Genomic DNA, 19,528 nt, shown 5'->3' with positions numbered 1-19,528 from the left:
ATGTAAATCCACCCTCAATTAGAAATTCATGTTAAATAATTTTTCGGTTATATAAAAATTCTGTAATATAGAAAATCGTTCTAATGATAATTCTACAGAATACTAATTCGAACAAATAAAAATTCGTCTCAAAAATAATTATAACAAATGAAATTCCATAAAATGAAAATTCTAACCAATGATTTTTAGAATATCATCATATCTATTCAAACATTTTTAAATTAAATTTGGATACCTAATATCTTTGAATTAAATATTAATGAATACATTGTCATAGTTTTTTTTATTCTAAAATATTTCTATTTAGATGAAATAATAGTAACAAAAAAAAATTACGGTGTTAATTTCATTTTTCCCTAATGATAATATTTGATTATTATTTAGACAAGTGGCGCTGCGGCAAAATAATGAAACATTATCGGAGTCACTAAAAACCACCTCTCTCTTAACATAACAGTTTCTTTAAAGTTTGCCTACCATTGTATCACCACTTGTGTTTTATACGAACTATGGCTATAGAATGGATGTCATTCACAGAAAGCTTATTATTTTCTTTCTTCATTAATTATTGTTCATAATCAAATCCTCGTTAACATTTGCTACAAAATACAAAGTATTTCACTGTTTTCAGGTAATTAAATTTCTTCTAATTTATAATATTAATAATTCTCTATTAATTTATTGCATTATATGTAATCATAAGACATGTGAAATTTGTTCTTTTGTATACATTAAATTCATAACAAAACATTAACCTCTTAAATGTCATTTTTTTTTCAATTCCAAATTTTCTCTATATGTTATATATATATATTTCATAAATTTTATTTTTTTTTAAAAAGTAAAAATAACATTAATTTGTAAAAGAAAATTTTTTTTCCAGATAATTATAACTGAATACAATTAGATGTGAATTAATTTTTTTTTTCCAATTAATTATTTAACATTTATTTCGTGAGGTTTTTAGTATTTTTACTGTTTGAATAATTTAAGTAAATTAAAAATTTGACAAATATTTGTAGAAAGTTCTTTTTATATTATTATTAACCTAAATATTTATATATATATATATATATATATTTATAGAAATTTGCAAACATAACCTTAAAAAAAATATCTAAAAGGGGCATTCTGCATGAAGCGGTCAACCTCGATCTTAGTTTATTTTTTAATATTATATTTAAATATTTGAAAATAGTTTTTAATATTTTAAAAATTGTCGAAGTATAAAAAAACATTGTTTAAATTTTTATTTTTTATTTTTGAAATTATAATTAATCTACACTGAAAAAAAATTTATTTATAATTAATTTATTTATAACTAGCAAAATTAAACGCCAAATTGAGTATTTAATTATTTGTTATATAGAAATTAAAGATTAATATTATCAATAATAATTTAATTTATTGGAATATTATTACATATTAAATGATAATAATGAAAATCATATGTTTACAGGCCTCGGATTATACGACTTTTTCCGACTTTTTTCAAAAATACGACTTTTATCGACTTATCTTAATAAAATGCGACATTTTTTTTATATTTGAAAAGAAAATGTAAAAAAAATACCTCTTTTTTAGTATAAAATGTAGATCTTCTTCAGATCTTCTTCAATTCAATTATTTAACAAATTTTCAACTAAAATGATTCTTCACTAAATTAATTATTTTTAATAATTTTAATTAAATACATCACAAATTCAATTATATCAAAATTATTTTTCAATTAAAATTTTTATGAAATTTAACAATTGTTTATAATTTAAAAAAAATATCACAATAAAATTGAATTATTTTCTAAAAATTTCAATTCAAAATAAACTAAAATTCAATTATTACCCGAAATTTTAATTCAAAATCAATTAAAATCCAATAATTATCCAAAAATTTTCAATTTAAAATTTAATTATTTATCAAGTTTTCAATTTAAAATGAAATAAAATTCAATTATTTTCTAAAACTTCTATTCAAAATGAATTATCCAAATTTTCAATCAAAAATGAACTTAAATTAAATTATTAGTGCGATTCCAAGTGAGATTTTGACTTTTTCGGAGTAGGTTAACCGATTGCAATGAAACTTTGGAATTTTGTTATATATAGTAAGACTAATCTTTAACGTAAATTTCAGCCTAAAATATTTGTTAGTTTACGAGATTTGCAATAATAACAAAAAATTTTAAACTGCTATATCTTCCGTTCTAATAAACGGATTGAGGTCTACTTTTTTTTAAAATGTCAAGGAAAATGAGAGGAATAAATCTCTTTCAGAACATTTTTTTATAATTTTACAACTAAAAAAATTATTAAATAATAATTGAATAACTTTCGCGCGACTAACTAAAATTCAATCACTTAAACGCTAAAATGATCTTACCTGTGTTTTCTTTAATGTTCCAAAGGATTTTTATTGTAAATGTAAGTTTAACTTAAGAAATTTTATTAATTTATTAGTATAAACAATTGAGATTTCTGCTAGTTGACGTGCAGACGACATTGCGCACGCAGCATTCTCACATAGCCAACTGACGTGATTCGTGGACTAAATTGGCTATGTGAGAATGCTGCGTGCGCAATGTCGTCTGCACGTCAACTAGCAGAAATCTCAATTGTTTATACTAATAAATTAATAAAATTTCTTAAGTTAAACTTACATTTACAATAAAAATCCTTTGGAACATTAAAGAAAACACAGGTAAGATCATTTTAGCGTTTAAGTGATTGAATAGGGAGTTTGCATAAAAAAAATGTTACGTTTTTTTTTTATAAAATCGTAAATATAGGTATTTTAAAATATATTAGTGTTGAAAGTTTTAATTTTTTTTAAATTTTACATATTAAAATTTTTATTTAAAAGTTGAAACTATTTATACTGAAAGAAAACGATTTTTATTGGTGCTGGGACGTGACGTCATAAGTGTCTACTGTCGCATCGTCTGCTACATGATCCATGTGTGATCTGTGTTTACTAATATATGCGTTCGCTGTTTTCAAATTATTTTATTTTTTTTAAGTAAAAATAAGTGATTTATTGTGTTTATTTATTATTGTAATTATTATTGTATTATTATTGTAATTATCCATATCATCCTTCAACTACAATGAATAAGTGATAAAAATATTTTGAGGTTTAAAATTTTTTATTTTTAGGTTATGTTGACTACTTTTATTTACATTATATAGTGACATTTGAAAGTTTTTTTAACTTTGCATGTCTAAAAATATAATTTATAACTAGTTTAATTTTAAATTATTTCAATGTAAATATTCACATTGAAGTGATCTTGACAAAAAAAAAATTTTGAATTCATCGATAACATATTATTATCATTTCGTTTTGCAACTTGAGACCATTGTCTCCTAATATCTTCTTTCTGTGGCACAGTAAAAAACAATTTTCCGGGTGTTTTAATTGTTGTACTAAGACAATTTGGCACAAAACACGTTTTATATCTCTTGATTTTCTCCATTTCATAAAAATTTCCAGAAAAAACTTTCGTTCCATTAGGTTATTCACAAACAGTTCATGACAGCAGCAATATTTGGGCACTACATACGTCACATTCTGTTCGGTAAGACTCGGCTCTTTCCGGACCGTTTTCGATGTTTTAAAATAATATAAACTATTATTATTTAATTATATGCTTATTTTTGATTAAAAAATTATTTAAAAAAAAATTTGTTATATAAATTAGACCTAATCTATCGATTAAAATTAAAAAAAATTTTAATGCAAACTCCCTATTTTAGTTAGTCGCGCGAAAGTTATTCAATTATTATTTAATAATTTTTTTAGTTGTAAAATTATAAAAAAATGTTCTGAAAGAGATTTATTCCTCTCATTTTCCTTGACATTTTAAAAAAAAGTAGACCTCAATCCGTTTATTAGAACGGAAGATATAGCAGTTTAAAATTTTTTGTTATTATTGCAAATCTCGTAAACTAACAAATATTTTAGGCTGAAATTTACGTTAAAGATTAGTCTTACTATATATAACAAAATTCCAAAGTTTCATTGCAATCGGTTAACCTACTCCGAAAAAGTCAAAATCTAACTTGGAATCGCACATTATCCAAAATTTTAATTAAAATTCAAATATTTCCCAAAATTTGCAATTCAAAATGAACTGAAATTCAATTATTTTCCAAATTTAAAATCAAATAAAATTTCATTATTCTCAAAAATTTGAATTCAAAATTAATTGAATTTTCAATAATTTGAATTTGGAAAGCATCTAAAATTTAATTATTTCTAAAATTTTTCATCGAAAATTTTTTTTTTTTAAATTTAATAATTTCAATTATAACTCTAAGGAAATTCAATTATTTTTAACTATTTTAATAATATTCTTTGAAATTTCAACTATCTGAAACCATTTTTCAATTAAAAATGATTTTCAAATTATTGTATTTTGTCCGCATTTTCTAATAAATTTTTATTGAAATCATCTAAAATTTTAATTAAAAATCACTTAAAGTTTCAATTAATTTCAAAAATCTCAATTTTAAATCTTTGAAAATTCAATTAAATTTAAAAAATGTTTTCCAAAAATTGTTTGATAAATTATTTTTAGTTCTGTAAAATTTAATAATTGTTTGAAAATTAACAATATCTTTTGAAATTTAATTATTTCTAAAAATTTCAACTTTAACCCTTCGAAAAGGATTATTATTAAAAAAAAAAATTTTTTATTTAAAAATCTGTAAAATATTTTTGTTAAAATAAAAAACAAATCCACTTTCTTTTGGAATATAAATCAACTGAAACGACTTTTTGTGTCTTTATGTTGATTCGAGGCCTGTGTTTTTATAATTAATATTTAATAGGTATTCGTTGGCCCCCTGGTACCTTAAAAATTAATTTTTAAAAATAAATTTTTTTCAAATTACTATCTTGTACGAAATTTTCTGGCGCATCTTTTTTCTCATCATAAATTTTTTGTATTTGTATACAATTTTTGAATCAATATACAACTTTAAAAAAAATTTCGTTGGTAAACGTTGTGTACTTCAGCTTCGTGAATTGAATTTTGGAATTTGGAATTTTAAAGAAACTTATTCCGAAATTTGGAAACACAATTATACAACTTTGGCAAAAAAGAGAAAAAGAATTGTCAAAATTTGACACGTCATAAGATTACTATTCAAAAAAAACACGTGAAATCAGAAAAGGCCAACTTTAAGTTAGGACAGTAGGACAGACCAAGCATTTTATTATTATATAATTTATTTACACTGAAAAAAAAAATTTATTTGATTCAAATACTCGATTACTTGACTATTATCAAATAAATATTTATTTGTATCAAATAATTATTATTTGAGTCAATTAAATGGTATTTGTTTCAAGTACAGAAATTATTGGTTCAAATACAATTTATTTAATTCAAATAAAAATTATTTGGTTCAAATAAATATTTATTTGATAATACTCAAGTAATCGAGTATTTGAATCAAATAAATTTTTTTTTCAGTGTATACTCGATTACTTGACTATTATCAAATAAATATTTACTTGAACCAAATAATTTTTATTTGCATTAAATAAATTGAAAAATTTGAATTTGAATCAATAATATCTGTATTTGAAACAAATACCATTTAATTGATTCAAAAATTATTTGGTCCAAGTAAATATTTATTTTATAATAACCAAATAATCGATTATTTGAATCAAATAAATTTTCTTTTTTAGTGTAATCTTCAAAATTAAAGGGAGGTAACATCCACAATTTTGACCCATTTAAATTTAAATTATTAAAGGAGATTAATTTTTTTTTCCTGCATCATTTGACTCCTACAAACATACAAGATGGTCAAAAGAAAAGTTTTAATTTTTGACAATTTTAGAATTTTTATTTTTTGGAAATTTAATTTCAAAACTGGTAAAAAATGATTATTTTCTATTTTTGACCACCCCTGTATGTTTTTAGGATTCAAATGATGCGAGAAAAAAATTGTAACCTCGTTTTATAATTTAAATTTAAAGGGGTTAAAATTAAATGTGAGAATTATGAATTAGAATTTTTTCGAATTAAAATTATGAAATGATGAGAATTATAAATCGATCATTTTTGCCCAAAAAAAATTGTCTTGTAAAATAATTTTTTTTTTTTTTTTTATTTAAAGTTTTTAATAGTTGCAGATGATCAATGTTGGAAGGATGGTATTGTCGCTCAATTGCCAACAACAATGCAGATGCCGAGGATGAAGATGAAGACAGTCCGGAAGAAGAGGCACCGAATTATAAAGATCAATATCGAAATCTTAAGCGAAAATTAAAATTTCTTATTTACGTAAGCTTATAATTATCATTTTTTTTTCAAAATTTAGTTTTATTTTCAATTCTTTTCAAATTGATAATATTTTTCTTTGTTTGAACAAAACAAAATTATCAAAATATGAGGCGAATTGAAAAATAAACCATTATTAACTATTTAACAGAATTCTTTTCAAAATATTCCATTTCTAATTAAAAAAAATAAATAAATAAATAAAATTACGAAATTGTAAAAATAAATTTTAGAAAAATCGCTCTCACTAGGAAAAATTTGGATTTTATTCATTGAATTTATTTTACAGGAAAATGAATGCTTTCAAGAAGCATTACGCTCAACGCAACGAAAACTTTTGAAAGTAAATAGAGACAAAAGTTTTCTTTTGGATCGACTTCTTCAATATGAAAAAGTCGATGCTTCCTTTAGCGAAAGTGACGAAACCGAGTCATCGGAAGACGAAATGGCGAGAATCGATACATCAAAAAGGTTTTAATTTTTTTTTTCGATACTTTTAATTTTAATTCAATTTTTTTTATTTTATTTTTATTTATTGAAATAAATCCAACAGTCACTTGGACCAATTACAGGATCATCAAATATCAATTAATATTAAAAATTTAAAAGACAGAAAGTAGCGATTAATAATTACAAATCGGATTTTTCTTAATAAAACTAAGAACAGCTGTTAAGAATGATTGAAATGATTGACCAAAAACATAAAAAAATTGAAGAATTCAATTGAAATTAAATGGTTTATGATAGGCTAATTAATTTACGAAATAGGAGAATTTGACCTTAGTTATTTGTAAAAATTGACTAATTTTTTTTTTATTTTATTACAAATTTGGTTTTTAATACTTTTTAAATAAAATCATGTAAAACAAATTCAAGAATAATTGAAAGGCAAGTATTTTTAAGAATATTGAAAAGAGGTGAAAAATTTTGGTTATTTAATAAAAAACCATTTTTTAATTTCATTCAGAACGATTTCACAATTATTTTAAATATAAATATTAATATATAATTGATGTTAATAATTTATTATTTTAATTATTGAATTTCTTTTATTAAGTAATGCTTATTTTTTCTTGTAAAGTAAAAATATTCTACTTCGAAACGATAGAAAAAGGTAATCAAGCCAAATAACGAAACATTTTTATTTACGATCATTCAATCAAATGTTTGAACTTATTAATTTCTCAGAACCGAAATAAATCAGAATCAAATTGATAAGAAAATAAATATAATTACGTTGAATAGTAAATGGAGTGATAGTTAATAAATGCTTTTGGGTACAAAATGGTTGAAAAAAAATTTGAGCCAAATCGAAGAGGTTGAAGTTTGTTTTTAGTATGGAACATGTAATTTAAAATTTTTCTTAAAATTGAATCTTCTTTTTCTTTTTAACAGGAAAAAAATGGAAGTGAATGTTAACAATCATTTTTCACATCATTCACCAGTTGTAGTGAAACCAATGAGCGCGAGTAAAAAGAAAAAATCCACTCCAAAAGTACCTAAAGTTTACGATACTCCGCCAATAAATTACGAATCCTTAAAGCAACCTTGCAATCGTAAGGTATGTGGAAAAAAATTTATTGTCTCATTTTTTTTTCAAAATCCTAGTTTTTCATTCTAAAATTTTTTTACGTTTATATAAAATATAATTTTGTGTAAAATTATTGAAAGTTCTGTTTTTTTTTACCAATTTTAGATGCAATCGAGTAATAATCTCATGCCCATGTCATTGATTTCTGATGGTCACATGACACCAGAAGAAGTCGAGAGACATTTAGAATCCCGACAATCGTATCTCGAACTTGTTCCTCAAAAAGCTCCACCTACCGTTCCCACTGAAATGTTTAGCAATGATCCTTCTTTAGACAGGTTTGTAAATTTAAAAAAAAAAAATTTTCCAAATAAAAAATAAAATTTCTAATTCTTAATAATAATTTTACAGTGAGTCAAATGAAGTTGGCGAATTAGAAACATCACCCAGCAATATGGGCGAAGATTGTCTCAGCGTCGATATGATGCCTGAATAAAAAAAAAAATGGATTTATTTATAATTTTTATTTTAAGAACACTTTGCATCTCTCTCGTTTCATTCTCTTAGTCAATAATTTAATATGTACTCATTACGGTAATATAAATTTTTATATATAAGTCTTAAATAATTGTTTTTCTTTTCAGCATATATAACCAGTGTTTTTTTTTTCCTTTAGAACTTATGAATTTAAAAATTCATGATTGTGTCAAGTTCTAAAGGAAAAATAAATTCAAGGAAGAAGATTCAGAATAGTAAAATGAGTATTATTTTTTTTTTGCAGTAGTTATATTTCTATTTTTCAGTTTGTGGTATAAAAATAGCTTTTGTTCGTAGACGGAAATTTTTTTTTAAGATTCGAAAAGTAAAAGTATTCCCCAAGAAAGAATGTTTTATATCATCTTGTCTATAATTAAATAATAAATATATCTTTTCTCATTTAATTACAATTTTGAAAATATTAAATTGTAAATATCGTTAATTCGTTACTTAAGCTCTCATTGTCATCTTTTTGATTTAAATTTAGTTATAAAAAAAAGAGAGTCATGAAATAAAGACAATAATTTTTGACTAGACTTTTTTTTCCCCCTTTTAGATTTATGTCTTAATAAAGAATATATTCCTCGCTCGCTAAAGTTTGCTCGAGTTGTATTTCTTATTATCACGATTATAAGTTATTAAGGAAAGAAATAAAATTTTTTTCTGAAAAATGCCGAAACAAGACATTTTAGCCTTCTCTAACTTCTACAATTTTGAACATAGTACAGTGTGACGAAAATCACGGCCGTGGATAAATTAACATAGAGCCTACAAATTTCAACCGATTTTGACGTTCTTGATCTTGTTTTAAAGATGATAAAATTCTGCATAATGCCTCTGATTTTGTTTTTTTGCAAATTTTTTTTTTCAAATTGTTTATTTTTTAAATCTAACATCAGATTCGTATTGAGCGACCCAAAAAAAACCCCCGAGTAGCAAGTTTCAAGGAAAGCCGAACAATTTTTTGAAAAAATCCACCATTTTAAATCCGCAATTTTTAATTTTTTTTATATATCCAATTTTTATGTTATTAAAGTCACTGAATCCAAATCAACATTCAGAAGAAGCAAAAATTCAGTTTTAGATATAGAAATTAAGTAAATTCCCATAGAAATCAATTTCTCAAAAATCAAATTCTCTCATTGCAAAATAGCCCTTTCTTTAGGGTTAAAATTGCAAAAACATGTTACAAAAAAAAGTATGTAAGATTTTCTAAAAGCATGTGGCAAAGTATTTTGATTTATTTGAAAATAAGTGAAAATAGATTTTACGAAAATGGTGTCGAGGTCACGGTGTCGGTTTCGCTTTTGGATATTTGTTAACTTAGTATAATAGAAGATGTTTCGTTTTAAAATAAGAAATGTTAAAATTATTAAGTTAAAAACAATTGATTTCAATGACACTTAAAATTAGGCACAATATTATAGGTTCCTAACTAAAAATTTAAAAAACAACAATAAATAATTTTAAAAAACCATAAAAAATTGTTTATAAGTAACTTTTTAAAAATAGAGTAATTATAAAGGTATATATACAAAAATTCGTAAAATATTGCATAAAATTGCAAAATAACGCTTTTTTGGGATGAAAATGCAAAATAACCCTTTTTCGGGTTAAAATTGAAAAAACATGTTCCAAAAAAAAGTATGTAAAATTTTCGAAAAGCATATGGCAAAGTATTTTGATTTATTTGAAAATAAGTGAAAATAGATTTTCCAAGAACGGTGTCGGTGTCGCTTTTGGAAATTTGTTAACTTAATATAATAGAAGATGTTTCGTTTTAAAATAAGAAATGTTAAAATTATTAAGTTAAAAACAATTGATTTCAATGACACTTAAAATTAGATAGAATATTATAGGTTCCTAATAAAAAAAACAATTATGCTATGAAATTTAAATTTTAATTAATTTAAATAATTTTTTTTTCGTATAAAAGAAGAATTGTGTTAATTCACTTTGAAAGATAACACCATTTTCACTGGGTTTCTTGTTTATACATATTGAATCATTTTTTTAAAAAAAAGATAATTAACAATCAAATAAGTACCTTGTAAATAAAGCTACACTAACAAAAAGTATCCTTTTATAACAAAATTAATAAAACAAAATTGTCTTTTGTAAAAAAAATTATTTTTTAAATTTGATCGAAGTTCATTGGAGTTTAGACGTTTTTGTAAATTGCATAACTGCAATTCTCACGACCATTGCAGCACTGAAAATTAAAAAAAAATAAATTATATTTCCCAAAAAATGAACTTTAAATATTTTAATGTTAAAATAATTTTAAAAAATTTAAGTTTTATCAGAATTAAAACCTTAATAATGTAATCATTCCAGCGGGCATTATTTTTCCAGTATTGTAAAAACGATATCCCATTATACCACCAAGAGCTGCACTTGTTCCTAAAAGTGGTGCATAATTATTTGGATCCTGAGAAATTCGATATGCTCCAAATCCTAATAATGATCCAAAAAGTAAACCCGCTCCCAAAGATGGAATCGAATCTAAAAATTACATTTCTTTAATATTTTTTTTCGATTTTTGCGGTTTTTAATATTTTATGTAGAAAAAAAAATTGCCAAAATTCAAAAATTAGTCCAATAAAAAAAATTGTTAACATAACCTTAAAATTTTCAAAATCTTGCAAATTTTCATTAACAATGAATATGATTTTTTTATTAGAAGAAAAGAAAGATTTCAATTGTTTGTATAAATTTTTAACATGAAATTAAGTTACACTTTAAAAATCTTACTTGATTTAACGTAACCCATAATTCCACCGGCAGCAACAAGAGTTGCATAAGCAAATCCTGGAATATCGACAGGCATATTTATTAAGATTTAATTTTTTATCGAAAATTTTTATACTGGCTCTCTTTTATATTTTATAAATTTTGATTTTGTTAACAATTTTTATAATCAAGTGACAAGCAAAAATTTTTGTTTTCTTCCTTAAATTAATCCGCTGTTGTCAAATTTCAACCACATGTTTTTGATCACGTGATTTTCTTAGCAACTTTTAAAATAACATATACTTTTCGTTATTAAATAAGTATTTTTTTTTTTAACGTAAAAAACAATTTAAGTTTAAAATTTATTTTATAAATTTGTAATAAATATTTGTAAATAATTCAAAAAAAAATATATATATTCAAATAGAAATAATATTCTATTGGATATAGAAACAATTTGCTTTTCCCTCAATTTTTTTGTACAATGTTGCCATTTATCTTCCTACTCCAGAAACATTACTCTTTTTTTTATATTTTTTTCCAAGTATTCAATTATATACAATAATGAAAAAAAATTTCCTTGGAAAATTATACAGCTTGTGTTTTCAATCAATAATAACTTATACATTTTTTGTGAAATAGAATTCTAGAATAAAATTTAAAATCCCGCCGCGAAAATAATTTACAATCGTCTGCTATAATAGGCAATTATTATTATCAGTTAACAATCGCGCACTGATTGTGTGACAATCTAGTATTATTTAAAAATTATTATTATATTATATTATGTCACTATTATAATTATAAAGCAATTTATTTATCAAAACTGCCAAGTCACGACTATTTCTAAAAATATATATATATCTAGGTAAAAATTTTATTATTTCATTTTTCAAAAAATTGCGTTTATACAATAGTCGATCGTGTTCACAGTGTTATTTAATATATCGAAAAAGTTCTCGGAATTTTTATATTTTTTGACGTTAAAATGTCAAATAATTGTTTAATTGAAACAGGAAATATACTTTCCTTAAATGAATTAAAGAAAAAAACTGGTCTAAGTACAAGGGATGAGGTAAGTTAATTTTTAATATTTTTTTTCCCCTTTTAACACTAATTCATTGTTTTTTTTTCAAGTAAACGGTACATTAGACAAATTTTGAGGTTAGAAAATTTGCAGCATTTTAAGAACTCAAAAAAATATATATAGAAAGAAAATAACGCATATACTAAATTAAATAATTATAATTTAAAATAAAATAAGATTTTTTACTAAAAGTAATAAATTATACAAATTTAAATTTTTAATTTTAAATTTAAATATTTGAAAAATTTCTGGTGGGGTAAACTTATTGATACTAGCCTTAAAGATCGTTTGCAAAAAAAAAAAATTAATGAAAAATTAATTTTGTTTTCAGTTAATAGAGACACTGAAAATAGTTTTACAAGATTCACCATCCAGTGAATCTAATTCACCGACAGTAAGTAAAAAGTGCTACAAGTGTTTCGATTTTTTTTTTATCACAGAAAATTAAAAGGCATTAAAATAAGCTGCAACGCTTCTTATTTTAATCCAATTTTGCTTATTTTAATACATTTTGCTATTAAAATAAGCAAAATTGGATTAAAATAATAAGCGTTGCAGCTTATTTTAATGCCTTTTAATTTTCTGTGATTCTAAAAAGAAACGAAAATTTAAAAAAATTATTTTTCTTAGATAAATGGAAGAGGTGAAGGAGATTCCGAAAATGTCGAAAGGAAGGAATTAAAAATTACTGTTAAAATTTTTATATCTACAGCGAAAGCAGAAGTTTTGAAACAAGCACTTGAGGAAGGTAATTTATGTATTTTAAAATATAATAAAAATTATTTTTATAAAAAAATTTCAAATTTCATAAAAAAAAACGTTCAAATTATTGAATTAAATTTATTGAAATTAAAAAAAATTCGAAATAATTATTAAAAAGAAGAAAAAATTAATATTTAAAAATAAATTATTTAATACTAGCAAAGTTAAACGCGCGCCAAATTAAGTATGTAATTGTTTGTTATAAAGAAATTAAAATTAATATTATCAATAATAATTTAAATTTATTAGAAAATTATTACATATTAAATGATAATAATGAAAATTATATGTTTATATAATTAATATTTAATAGAATTGAAACGAAGCTGAAGTACGCAACGTTTATCATTAAAATAAAACTTTACAGTAATCTTTATTGTGTATCAATAAACATTTTATTCAAAGGAATTAATAACTTTTTTTTCTAATTAAAAAATGAAGAATTATTATTAAGGATCATTTAAAGAATGGTTTAAACTATAACTCCTGTAAATTGTATGGAAAAATATTCAGAACTTTTCATTTTAGAACGAATTAAAGTAAAAATTTTAATTTAAAGTGATTTTTATGAGAAAATTTAGATTTTTGCTTTTTTCTCAAAAACTGTTACAAATACAAAAAAAAAATTATGATGAGTATAAAGTGCGCCAGAAAATTTCCTACAAGATATATAGTAATTTGAAAAAATTTATTTTTAAAAATTGATCTTTAAGGTACCAGGGGCCAACGAATACCGCTGTAGAAATTTTAATTATAATATCCGGCGGCTCATATTTAACATAGGCGGAATATTTATCTGAAAAATGCTTTAAATATTCCGCCTACAATAAATATATGTAATTTAGGGTCAATATATAACTTTAAACAAAAATTTCGTTGATAAACGTTATAAACGTCGAATGGTTTTTAGTTTTTTAAAATCGGTTCAGTAGATTTCAAGAAAAGCCGTGCACCAGTTTTTTGCACAATTTTTGATTACAACTTTTGTTTTTTTTACATAGTTTTTTCCCTGTTGAAAATTCCTATGTGAGAACACATATGGGATCCCATCCAGGATCTCTTGTGAGTTCTCACATAGGAATTTTCAACAGGGTTAAAGAACGTTTTGAGACAGTAATTTTATGATACTAAGGAACTTTTTCAAGAAAAAAAAAAAATTTATGTTTTTGGAATTCTAAACCAGAAAGTCCCCTTAAAAATAAATTATTTAATATTTTAAAAAAAAATCTTAATTCCAGTTTTTCGAGTTTTACACACGGATATAATTGAATCTTTGGTGATTGCATACAAAAATACTGAAGAGTCTGGCGATATTTTGACTTCTTTACAAAGTCTATGGAGTGTTATCGAAGAATTGAAAAATGCTGGAAAACTTTGTAGTGTTGGACTAAGTGATGTCGACACTGAAATTTTTATTCAATTTTTCCGAGCAGCAAATGTAAGCCAAAAACTCATATCGAATTATTAAATCCGCAGTTTAAAAAAATGGCTGTTATTTTATAATTTAATAATAAAATTTCGTACATCTACCGATTAGTATTGTGCGACATTTTTTGATTAATGAAAAACATAAAAAAAAAATTATTTTATTATTTTATTTCAGGTTAAACCGAATATCATTCAAATTAACTTAACGTCTTGCTGTGTTGTACCACCTGTTTTACAAGAATTTTCCAAGGAAAATGATATTCAATTATTAACACATAATGACCCATGTCGTAAGTATTTTAATTTTAGAAACTATTAAAAAAAAACATTACACAGAACAAGAAAATTTCAACAATTTTATGTTGCCTAATATATGACAACCAATTCTTATAGGTTTTTAAATCCGTAGAAATCGTATCTGATTTAAAAAATATTGGATTGACTCTAGTTTTCGAGTAATTTAGGTTTTAAAGTTTCAAAAAACGCATTTTTATCATTTTTAGAACGTTTGGAAAAGCAAAAACTTTTTTTTTTTAATGTAATGGTGAAATATGTGAATTATATATGGAATAAAATCTAATTTTTTAAATATCTCACTCTAATGAAATTTTCGAACCTAAGTATATTAGGATTTTATTTTTAAAGAACTATTTAAAATGCATTAAAAAATTTAATTCGAAAAATAAAATCGTTTCTTATAATGCATTAAATAGTTCTTTAAAAATAGAAAATAAAATCCTAATATACTTAAGTTCGAAAATTTCATTTGAGCGATATATTAAAATACATAATTAGATTTTAACCTAAATATATATAATTGACATGCACTAATTTATTATTTATTTTTTTGTTAATTTTTATTATTTATTTTGTTTTTATTGTCTTTTTACAGTTTTATATTATATTTTATGTGTTCATCTGTCTTTTTACAATTTTATTTTACTTTTTATTTTATTTATTGACTTTTTATTGTTTTCTTTTCTGGTGTGCTGTTAATTCCGCTTTGACATTTATTTTCGTTTTATTTTTAAAATTAATAACGCAGGATGTCCGCAGGACTGGACTAAGTCGCTTCACGACAGAGTAGGAGCGCCACCCTCGAAGGCAAAAGTCTTCACGACAGTACCGAGGGTGGATAAAAGGCTCCCAAGAAGGGTTGACGGGTTTTTAGTGGGTCGGGGCTGGTAGTAGTTCGACAGCTTATTTTGTTTAGTGTTCTCCTTTTTTTAAATAAAAAATATATATAATATATATATAAATATATTATTCTGTTTAGACTAAATTTTTACAATTAAGTAACAGCCAACGCATACGGTATACCGCTACTAAGCAGGGCTGAGTCGCATGGCATAAAATAATATACTTTACCAATCAGAAGATTTCTCTATCTTGTGTGCTTAGAAACTGCAACAATCTGATTTGTCAAGTATAATTAAAGTATCCAATCAGATAACGCATATTCAATTAACCCTAAAGCGTCAAAAATAAATAGATCATGAGTGTAAGAAGGACATACATATCTTTTTCATACTCATGATCTAGTTTCAAAATTTGACATTTTACGCAGGGTTGGGTGCGTAAAACATCTGAGGAACATTACGTGATTGTTTACAGTAAAATACATACGGCCGCTAGTTTTGAACGCGAGGCAAGGGTTGGTTTCCATTAGGCCAAAGCAGAATAGCTTCGCGAAAGACGTTCGCGAACGTGAAACATGAGTTAAAACAGGACAGAGATATATTTACATCCTTTTCTATCTCATACATCTCGTTCGCGAACGATTTTCGTGATCCTATTCTGCGTTGGCCTATTGTCCCCATAATTCTTGTCAACTAACGCACCCTGCTCTAGTAAAAAATTACTGACTTTATTGTTAAAATTAAAAGTTACTAAATTTTTACTAGAGCAGAGTGCGGTAGTTGACGAGAATTATAACAAATGGCGAGTGGGAATACTGAAAACTAACCAAGTTACATAAACATAACCTACAAAAAATACAAAACTGTTTAACATGTGATCTTATCAATGACAATTCAGAAAATTGTAACGTTCGTAATTATAGAATCAATATTTACCTCGCCGAGCCAGGGTTCCTTTGATTCAAAACACAAAAATGATAACAGGATTAATTACAAATTGAAAACAAATTATTTATTTACAACGGTATTTACAATAGTCCAAAAATTAACGGAGATTAACAAGTGAATCGCGGAAGTCGGTTTCGAATAATGATTTCTCGGCATCTATCCAAAATATGTTGAGCCGCGGAATCGAAAATCGGCATCAATTTGGTAACGTCGCTTATTTGAGCCGCGCATAAACGATATCGGCTTTAACTCACTGCGATGAACCGTGGAATCTATTACTATACTGCGCCTAAAAATCCGCGATATACTGGTGAACCACGAGTAAAACTAGTGTTCTAATTAAACAAAGAGTAAAACTCTAAGTATATCTAAAAACGTAGATAATAAAACGGAAAATCTACTTTAAACTGCGTGAATATAATATTACGTTACTATACATTTTGTTACGTTACTTTACAATTTCGTTACTATACATTACATTACGTTACTTTACTATACATTTTGTTACGTTACTTTACAATTTCGTTACTATACATTACGTTACTTTACTATACAGTTTGTTACGTTACTTTACAATTTCGTTACTATACATTACGTTACTTTACTATACATTTTGTTACGTTACTTTACAATTCGTTACTATACATTACGTTACTTTACTATACATTTTGTTACGTTACTTTACAATTTGTTACTATACATTTGTTACGTTACATTTCTTTACAGTTCGTTACTATACACTATATACATTAAAGACCGATATAACGTTCAACGGTCAAAACCCGTCGAACGAGAGTAAAACTCTCTACGATACTTGTTCGGAATAAAACTCCTGGCGTATGGTTCTTGGGGTAAAACCCCTTGTCAGGTGGGTAAGACCCACCTCGCGCACGCGAGAGAGCTCAGCGATGCGGCTCGCGCGGCGAAATCGGGTACTACGTTGGTACGCTGTGCGGTCGGTAATTCGTTTATCGACTTACGATAATATTTACCGGCGGATTTCTAACTATCATTACAAAATGTTTAGGAAGAATTTTAATTGTTTTAATTAAAAATAGCAATTTTATAAACAATAAATAAAATTGTCAATTTATGAACGAAATTTGCAAAGTGCTCTGATTCGAGAACGTTGAAAGAATACATTTTTATTTGTCATAATTCTCGATCAACTACCGCATCTTGTTCTAGTGAAAATTTAGTGACTTTATAGTAACTTTTAATTTTAACTATAGTCACTAAATTTTCACTAGAACAGAGTGCGGTAGTTAACCGACAATTATGGCAAATGGGGAAATTTTTATACTTGGGCTTTTTTATTTTTTTCATATATTATAATATAATTTTAAGTTCACAAAATAATGTCTTGGAAAATAAAATAAAATAATCATATATATAAATATATATAATATTTATAATTATATAAAAATTTCTTACAGAAATATTACCAAAAGAATCCGTGATGGAAATTTTTGGTAATGGTGCCAATTTACACTGGGTTGCTCGTTATCAAATTCACCTCAAGTGTCGTGGAGTTCTTTCATCAAAAGGCTATTTGGTCTACATTGACAAACCAGTATAGAATTTTTTTATTGTCAATTAATCTATATTTTTTAAATAAAATGATTTTTTTTCAACTTTTCTTTGATAAAATTTTGTGTGATAAGAAATACAAATAATTAATACAGAAGAGAGTTGTAAAAATTTAGCAAAAACACTTAAAAGAAGCATTTAAATATATGTCAATATAAAAAAAATTGTAGCGAAACTTAAAATAGTTAATAGTGTGTTGCGGGCGTATTCTAGAGAAAGCGAGGCTCGTGTGAAGTTTTTGCCACACGAGAAAAATAAAAATTAAAAACAACTCCAAAAAAAAAAAAAATAAATCAAAACATGTAAACATTTTGCAATTCCAGAGAACAATGAAATCTAGGTTATAAAAATGTGACTAATAATTGAATAAGACGAAAGATGGCAGCACTAGTGTTAGAAAAAAAAATATCGTCGAGTTTTTGACGCAAAAAAAAATTTGTACAAAAAATGAACAATAATTCAATGAATATTAATATAAGAATTGTATAATATATTATATTTAGAGTTAAAAGTGTTAAGTTTATGTGAGTGGAATTTCTTTTTTTTTAATAAAAGGGTATATGGAATCGATAATTTTATCACAATAGAATTAGAATTAAACAATTAGAGAAATTGTATACTCACGGTGTAGATACTCTGTTGAAAAAATAGTTTTTAAATTATAATTTATATGCAAATGTAATAAATATTTTTTGTTTTAACTGAAAATTGACAATAAGTTTATTCTTTCAAAAAAATGGTACTTTAAAAGAAATTGAAATTTTTAAATATTAATATCAAATTCGGAATCTACGACCTTAAGAAAGCCTGGATAGGTTATAACTACTGCACCCTGCTCTAGTGAAAATTTAGTGAAATTCTATGTTAAAATTAAAAGTTTCTATAAAGTCACTAAATTTTCACTAGAGCAGGGTGCGGTAGTTAACGAGAATTATGACAAATGGCGAGTAGGGACTATAGAAACCAACCTTTAGTTACTTTTAATTTTAAAAATAAAATCACTAAAGTTTTACTAGAGCAGGGTGCGGTAGTTGACGAGTTGCTCGCCATTTATCATAATTGTCGTCAACTACCGCACCTTGCTCTATAGTAAAAATTTAGTAACTTTATAGTAACTTTTAATTTTAACAATAAAGTCACTAAATTTTTACTAGAGCAGGGTGCGGTAGATGACAAGAATTATGACAAATGGCGAGTGGGGGCAATGGAAACCAACCTTTAGTAACTTTTAATTTTAACAATAAAATCACTAAAGTTTTACTAGAGCAGGGTGTGGTAGTTGACGAGTTGCAAGTTAGATTTTTTATTCTAAAAGTTAGGTTGTTTTCCATTGTCCCCACTCGGCATTTATCATATAATTGTCGTCAACTACCGCACCTTGCTCTATAGTAAAAATTTAGTAACTTTATAGTAACTTTTAATTTTAACAATAAAGTCACTAAATTTTTACTAGAGCAGGGTGCGGTAGATGACAAGAA

The 19,528-nt window shown here is 24.7% G+C and overlaps 3 protein-coding genes across 3 annotated transcripts; 2 read left to right on the top strand and 1 right to left on the bottom strand.

Annotated features, from left to right (window-relative positions):
- Positions 1-466: 466 nt before the first annotated feature.
- LOC127288931 (INO80 complex subunit E) lies at positions 467-8,454 on the top strand. The gene is made up of 6 exons (XM_051316648.1): positions 467-631; positions 6,142-6,298; positions 6,585-6,766; positions 7,691-7,856; positions 7,992-8,164; positions 8,238-8,454. Exons 2-6 carry the CDS (start codon positions 6,155-6,157, stop codon positions 8,320-8,322), a joined length of 750 nt encoding a protein of 249 aa, XP_051172605.1. The 5' UTR covers positions 467-631; positions 6,142-6,154; the 3' UTR covers positions 8,323-8,454.
- A 1,788-nt stretch (positions 8,455-10,242) lies between these two features.
- On the bottom strand, positions 10,243-11,343 carry LOC127288933 (transmembrane protein 14C). The gene is made up of 3 exons (XM_051316650.1): positions 11,118-11,343; positions 10,679-10,868; positions 10,243-10,575 (listed from the first exon to the last, which is right to left on the bottom strand). Exons 1-3 carry the CDS (start codon positions 11,191-11,193, stop codon positions 10,515-10,517), a joined length of 327 nt encoding a protein of 108 aa, XP_051172607.1. The 5' UTR covers positions 11,194-11,343; the 3' UTR covers positions 10,243-10,514.
- Positions 11,344-11,739: 396 nt separating this feature from the next.
- On the top strand, positions 11,740-18,343 carry LOC127288932 (glutamate--cysteine ligase regulatory subunit). Its single transcript, XM_051316649.1, has 6 exons — positions 11,740-12,171; positions 12,515-12,577; positions 12,814-12,931; positions 14,184-14,383; positions 14,549-14,663; positions 17,897-18,343. The coding sequence occupies exons 1-6, from the start codon at positions 12,085-12,087 to the stop codon at positions 18,037-18,039; spliced, it is 726 nt and encodes a 241-aa protein (XP_051172606.1). The 5' UTR covers positions 11,740-12,084; the 3' UTR covers positions 18,040-18,343.
- Positions 18,344-19,528: the final 1,185 nt, after the last annotated feature.

This window comes from Leptopilina boulardi, unplaced genomic scaffold (assembly GCF_019393585.1).
Source record: "Leptopilina boulardi isolate dan_hultmark-lab unplaced genomic scaffold, ZJU_Lbou_2.1 LbouV2_399, whole genome shotgun sequence".
In the NCBI taxonomy this organism is placed as follows: domain Eukaryota; kingdom Metazoa; phylum Arthropoda; class Insecta; order Hymenoptera; family Figitidae; genus Leptopilina; species Leptopilina boulardi.
The sequence above is the reverse complement of the archived record's forward strand: the minus strand, read 5'-3'. Positions and strand labels throughout refer to the sequence as shown.

Bases quoted from the DNA above. Each gene is read 5' to 3' on its own strand.
- LOC127288931 (XM_051316648.1), top strand. From the start codon at position 6,155: ATGTTGGAAGGATGGTATTGTCGCTCAATTGCCAACAACAATGCAGAT. The intron at 6,299-6,584 runs GTAAGCTTATAA...TTTATTTTACAG, and splicing joins AATTAAAATTTCTTATTTAC to GAAAATGAATGCTTTCAAGA. The intron at 7,857-7,991 runs GTATGTGGAAAA...TACCAATTTTAG, and splicing joins AGCAACCTTGCAATCGTAAG to ATGCAATCGAGTAATAATCT.
- LOC127288933 (XM_051316650.1), bottom strand. From the start codon at position 11,193: ATGCCTGTCGATATTCCAGGATTTGCTTATGCAACTCTTGTTGCTGCC. The intron at 10,869-11,117 runs GTAAGATTTTTA...TGTAATTTTTAG, and splicing joins TATGGGTTACGTTAAATCAA to ATTCGATTCCATCTTTGGGA. The intron at 10,576-10,678 runs GTTTTAATTCTG...TTTAATTTTCAG, and splicing joins GGAATGATTACATTATTAAG to TGCTGCAATGGTCGTGAGAA.
- LOC127288932 (XM_051316649.1), top strand. From the start codon at position 12,085: ATGTCAAATAATTGTTTAATTGAAACAGGAAATATACTTTCCTTAAAT. The intron at 12,172-12,514 runs GTAAGTTAATTT...TTTTGTTTTCAG, and splicing joins GTCTAAGTACAAGGGATGAG to TTAATAGAGACACTGAAAAT. The intron at 12,578-12,813 runs GTAAGTAAAAAG...TATTTTTCTTAG, and splicing joins GTGAATCTAATTCACCGACA to ATAAATGGAAGAGGTGAAGG.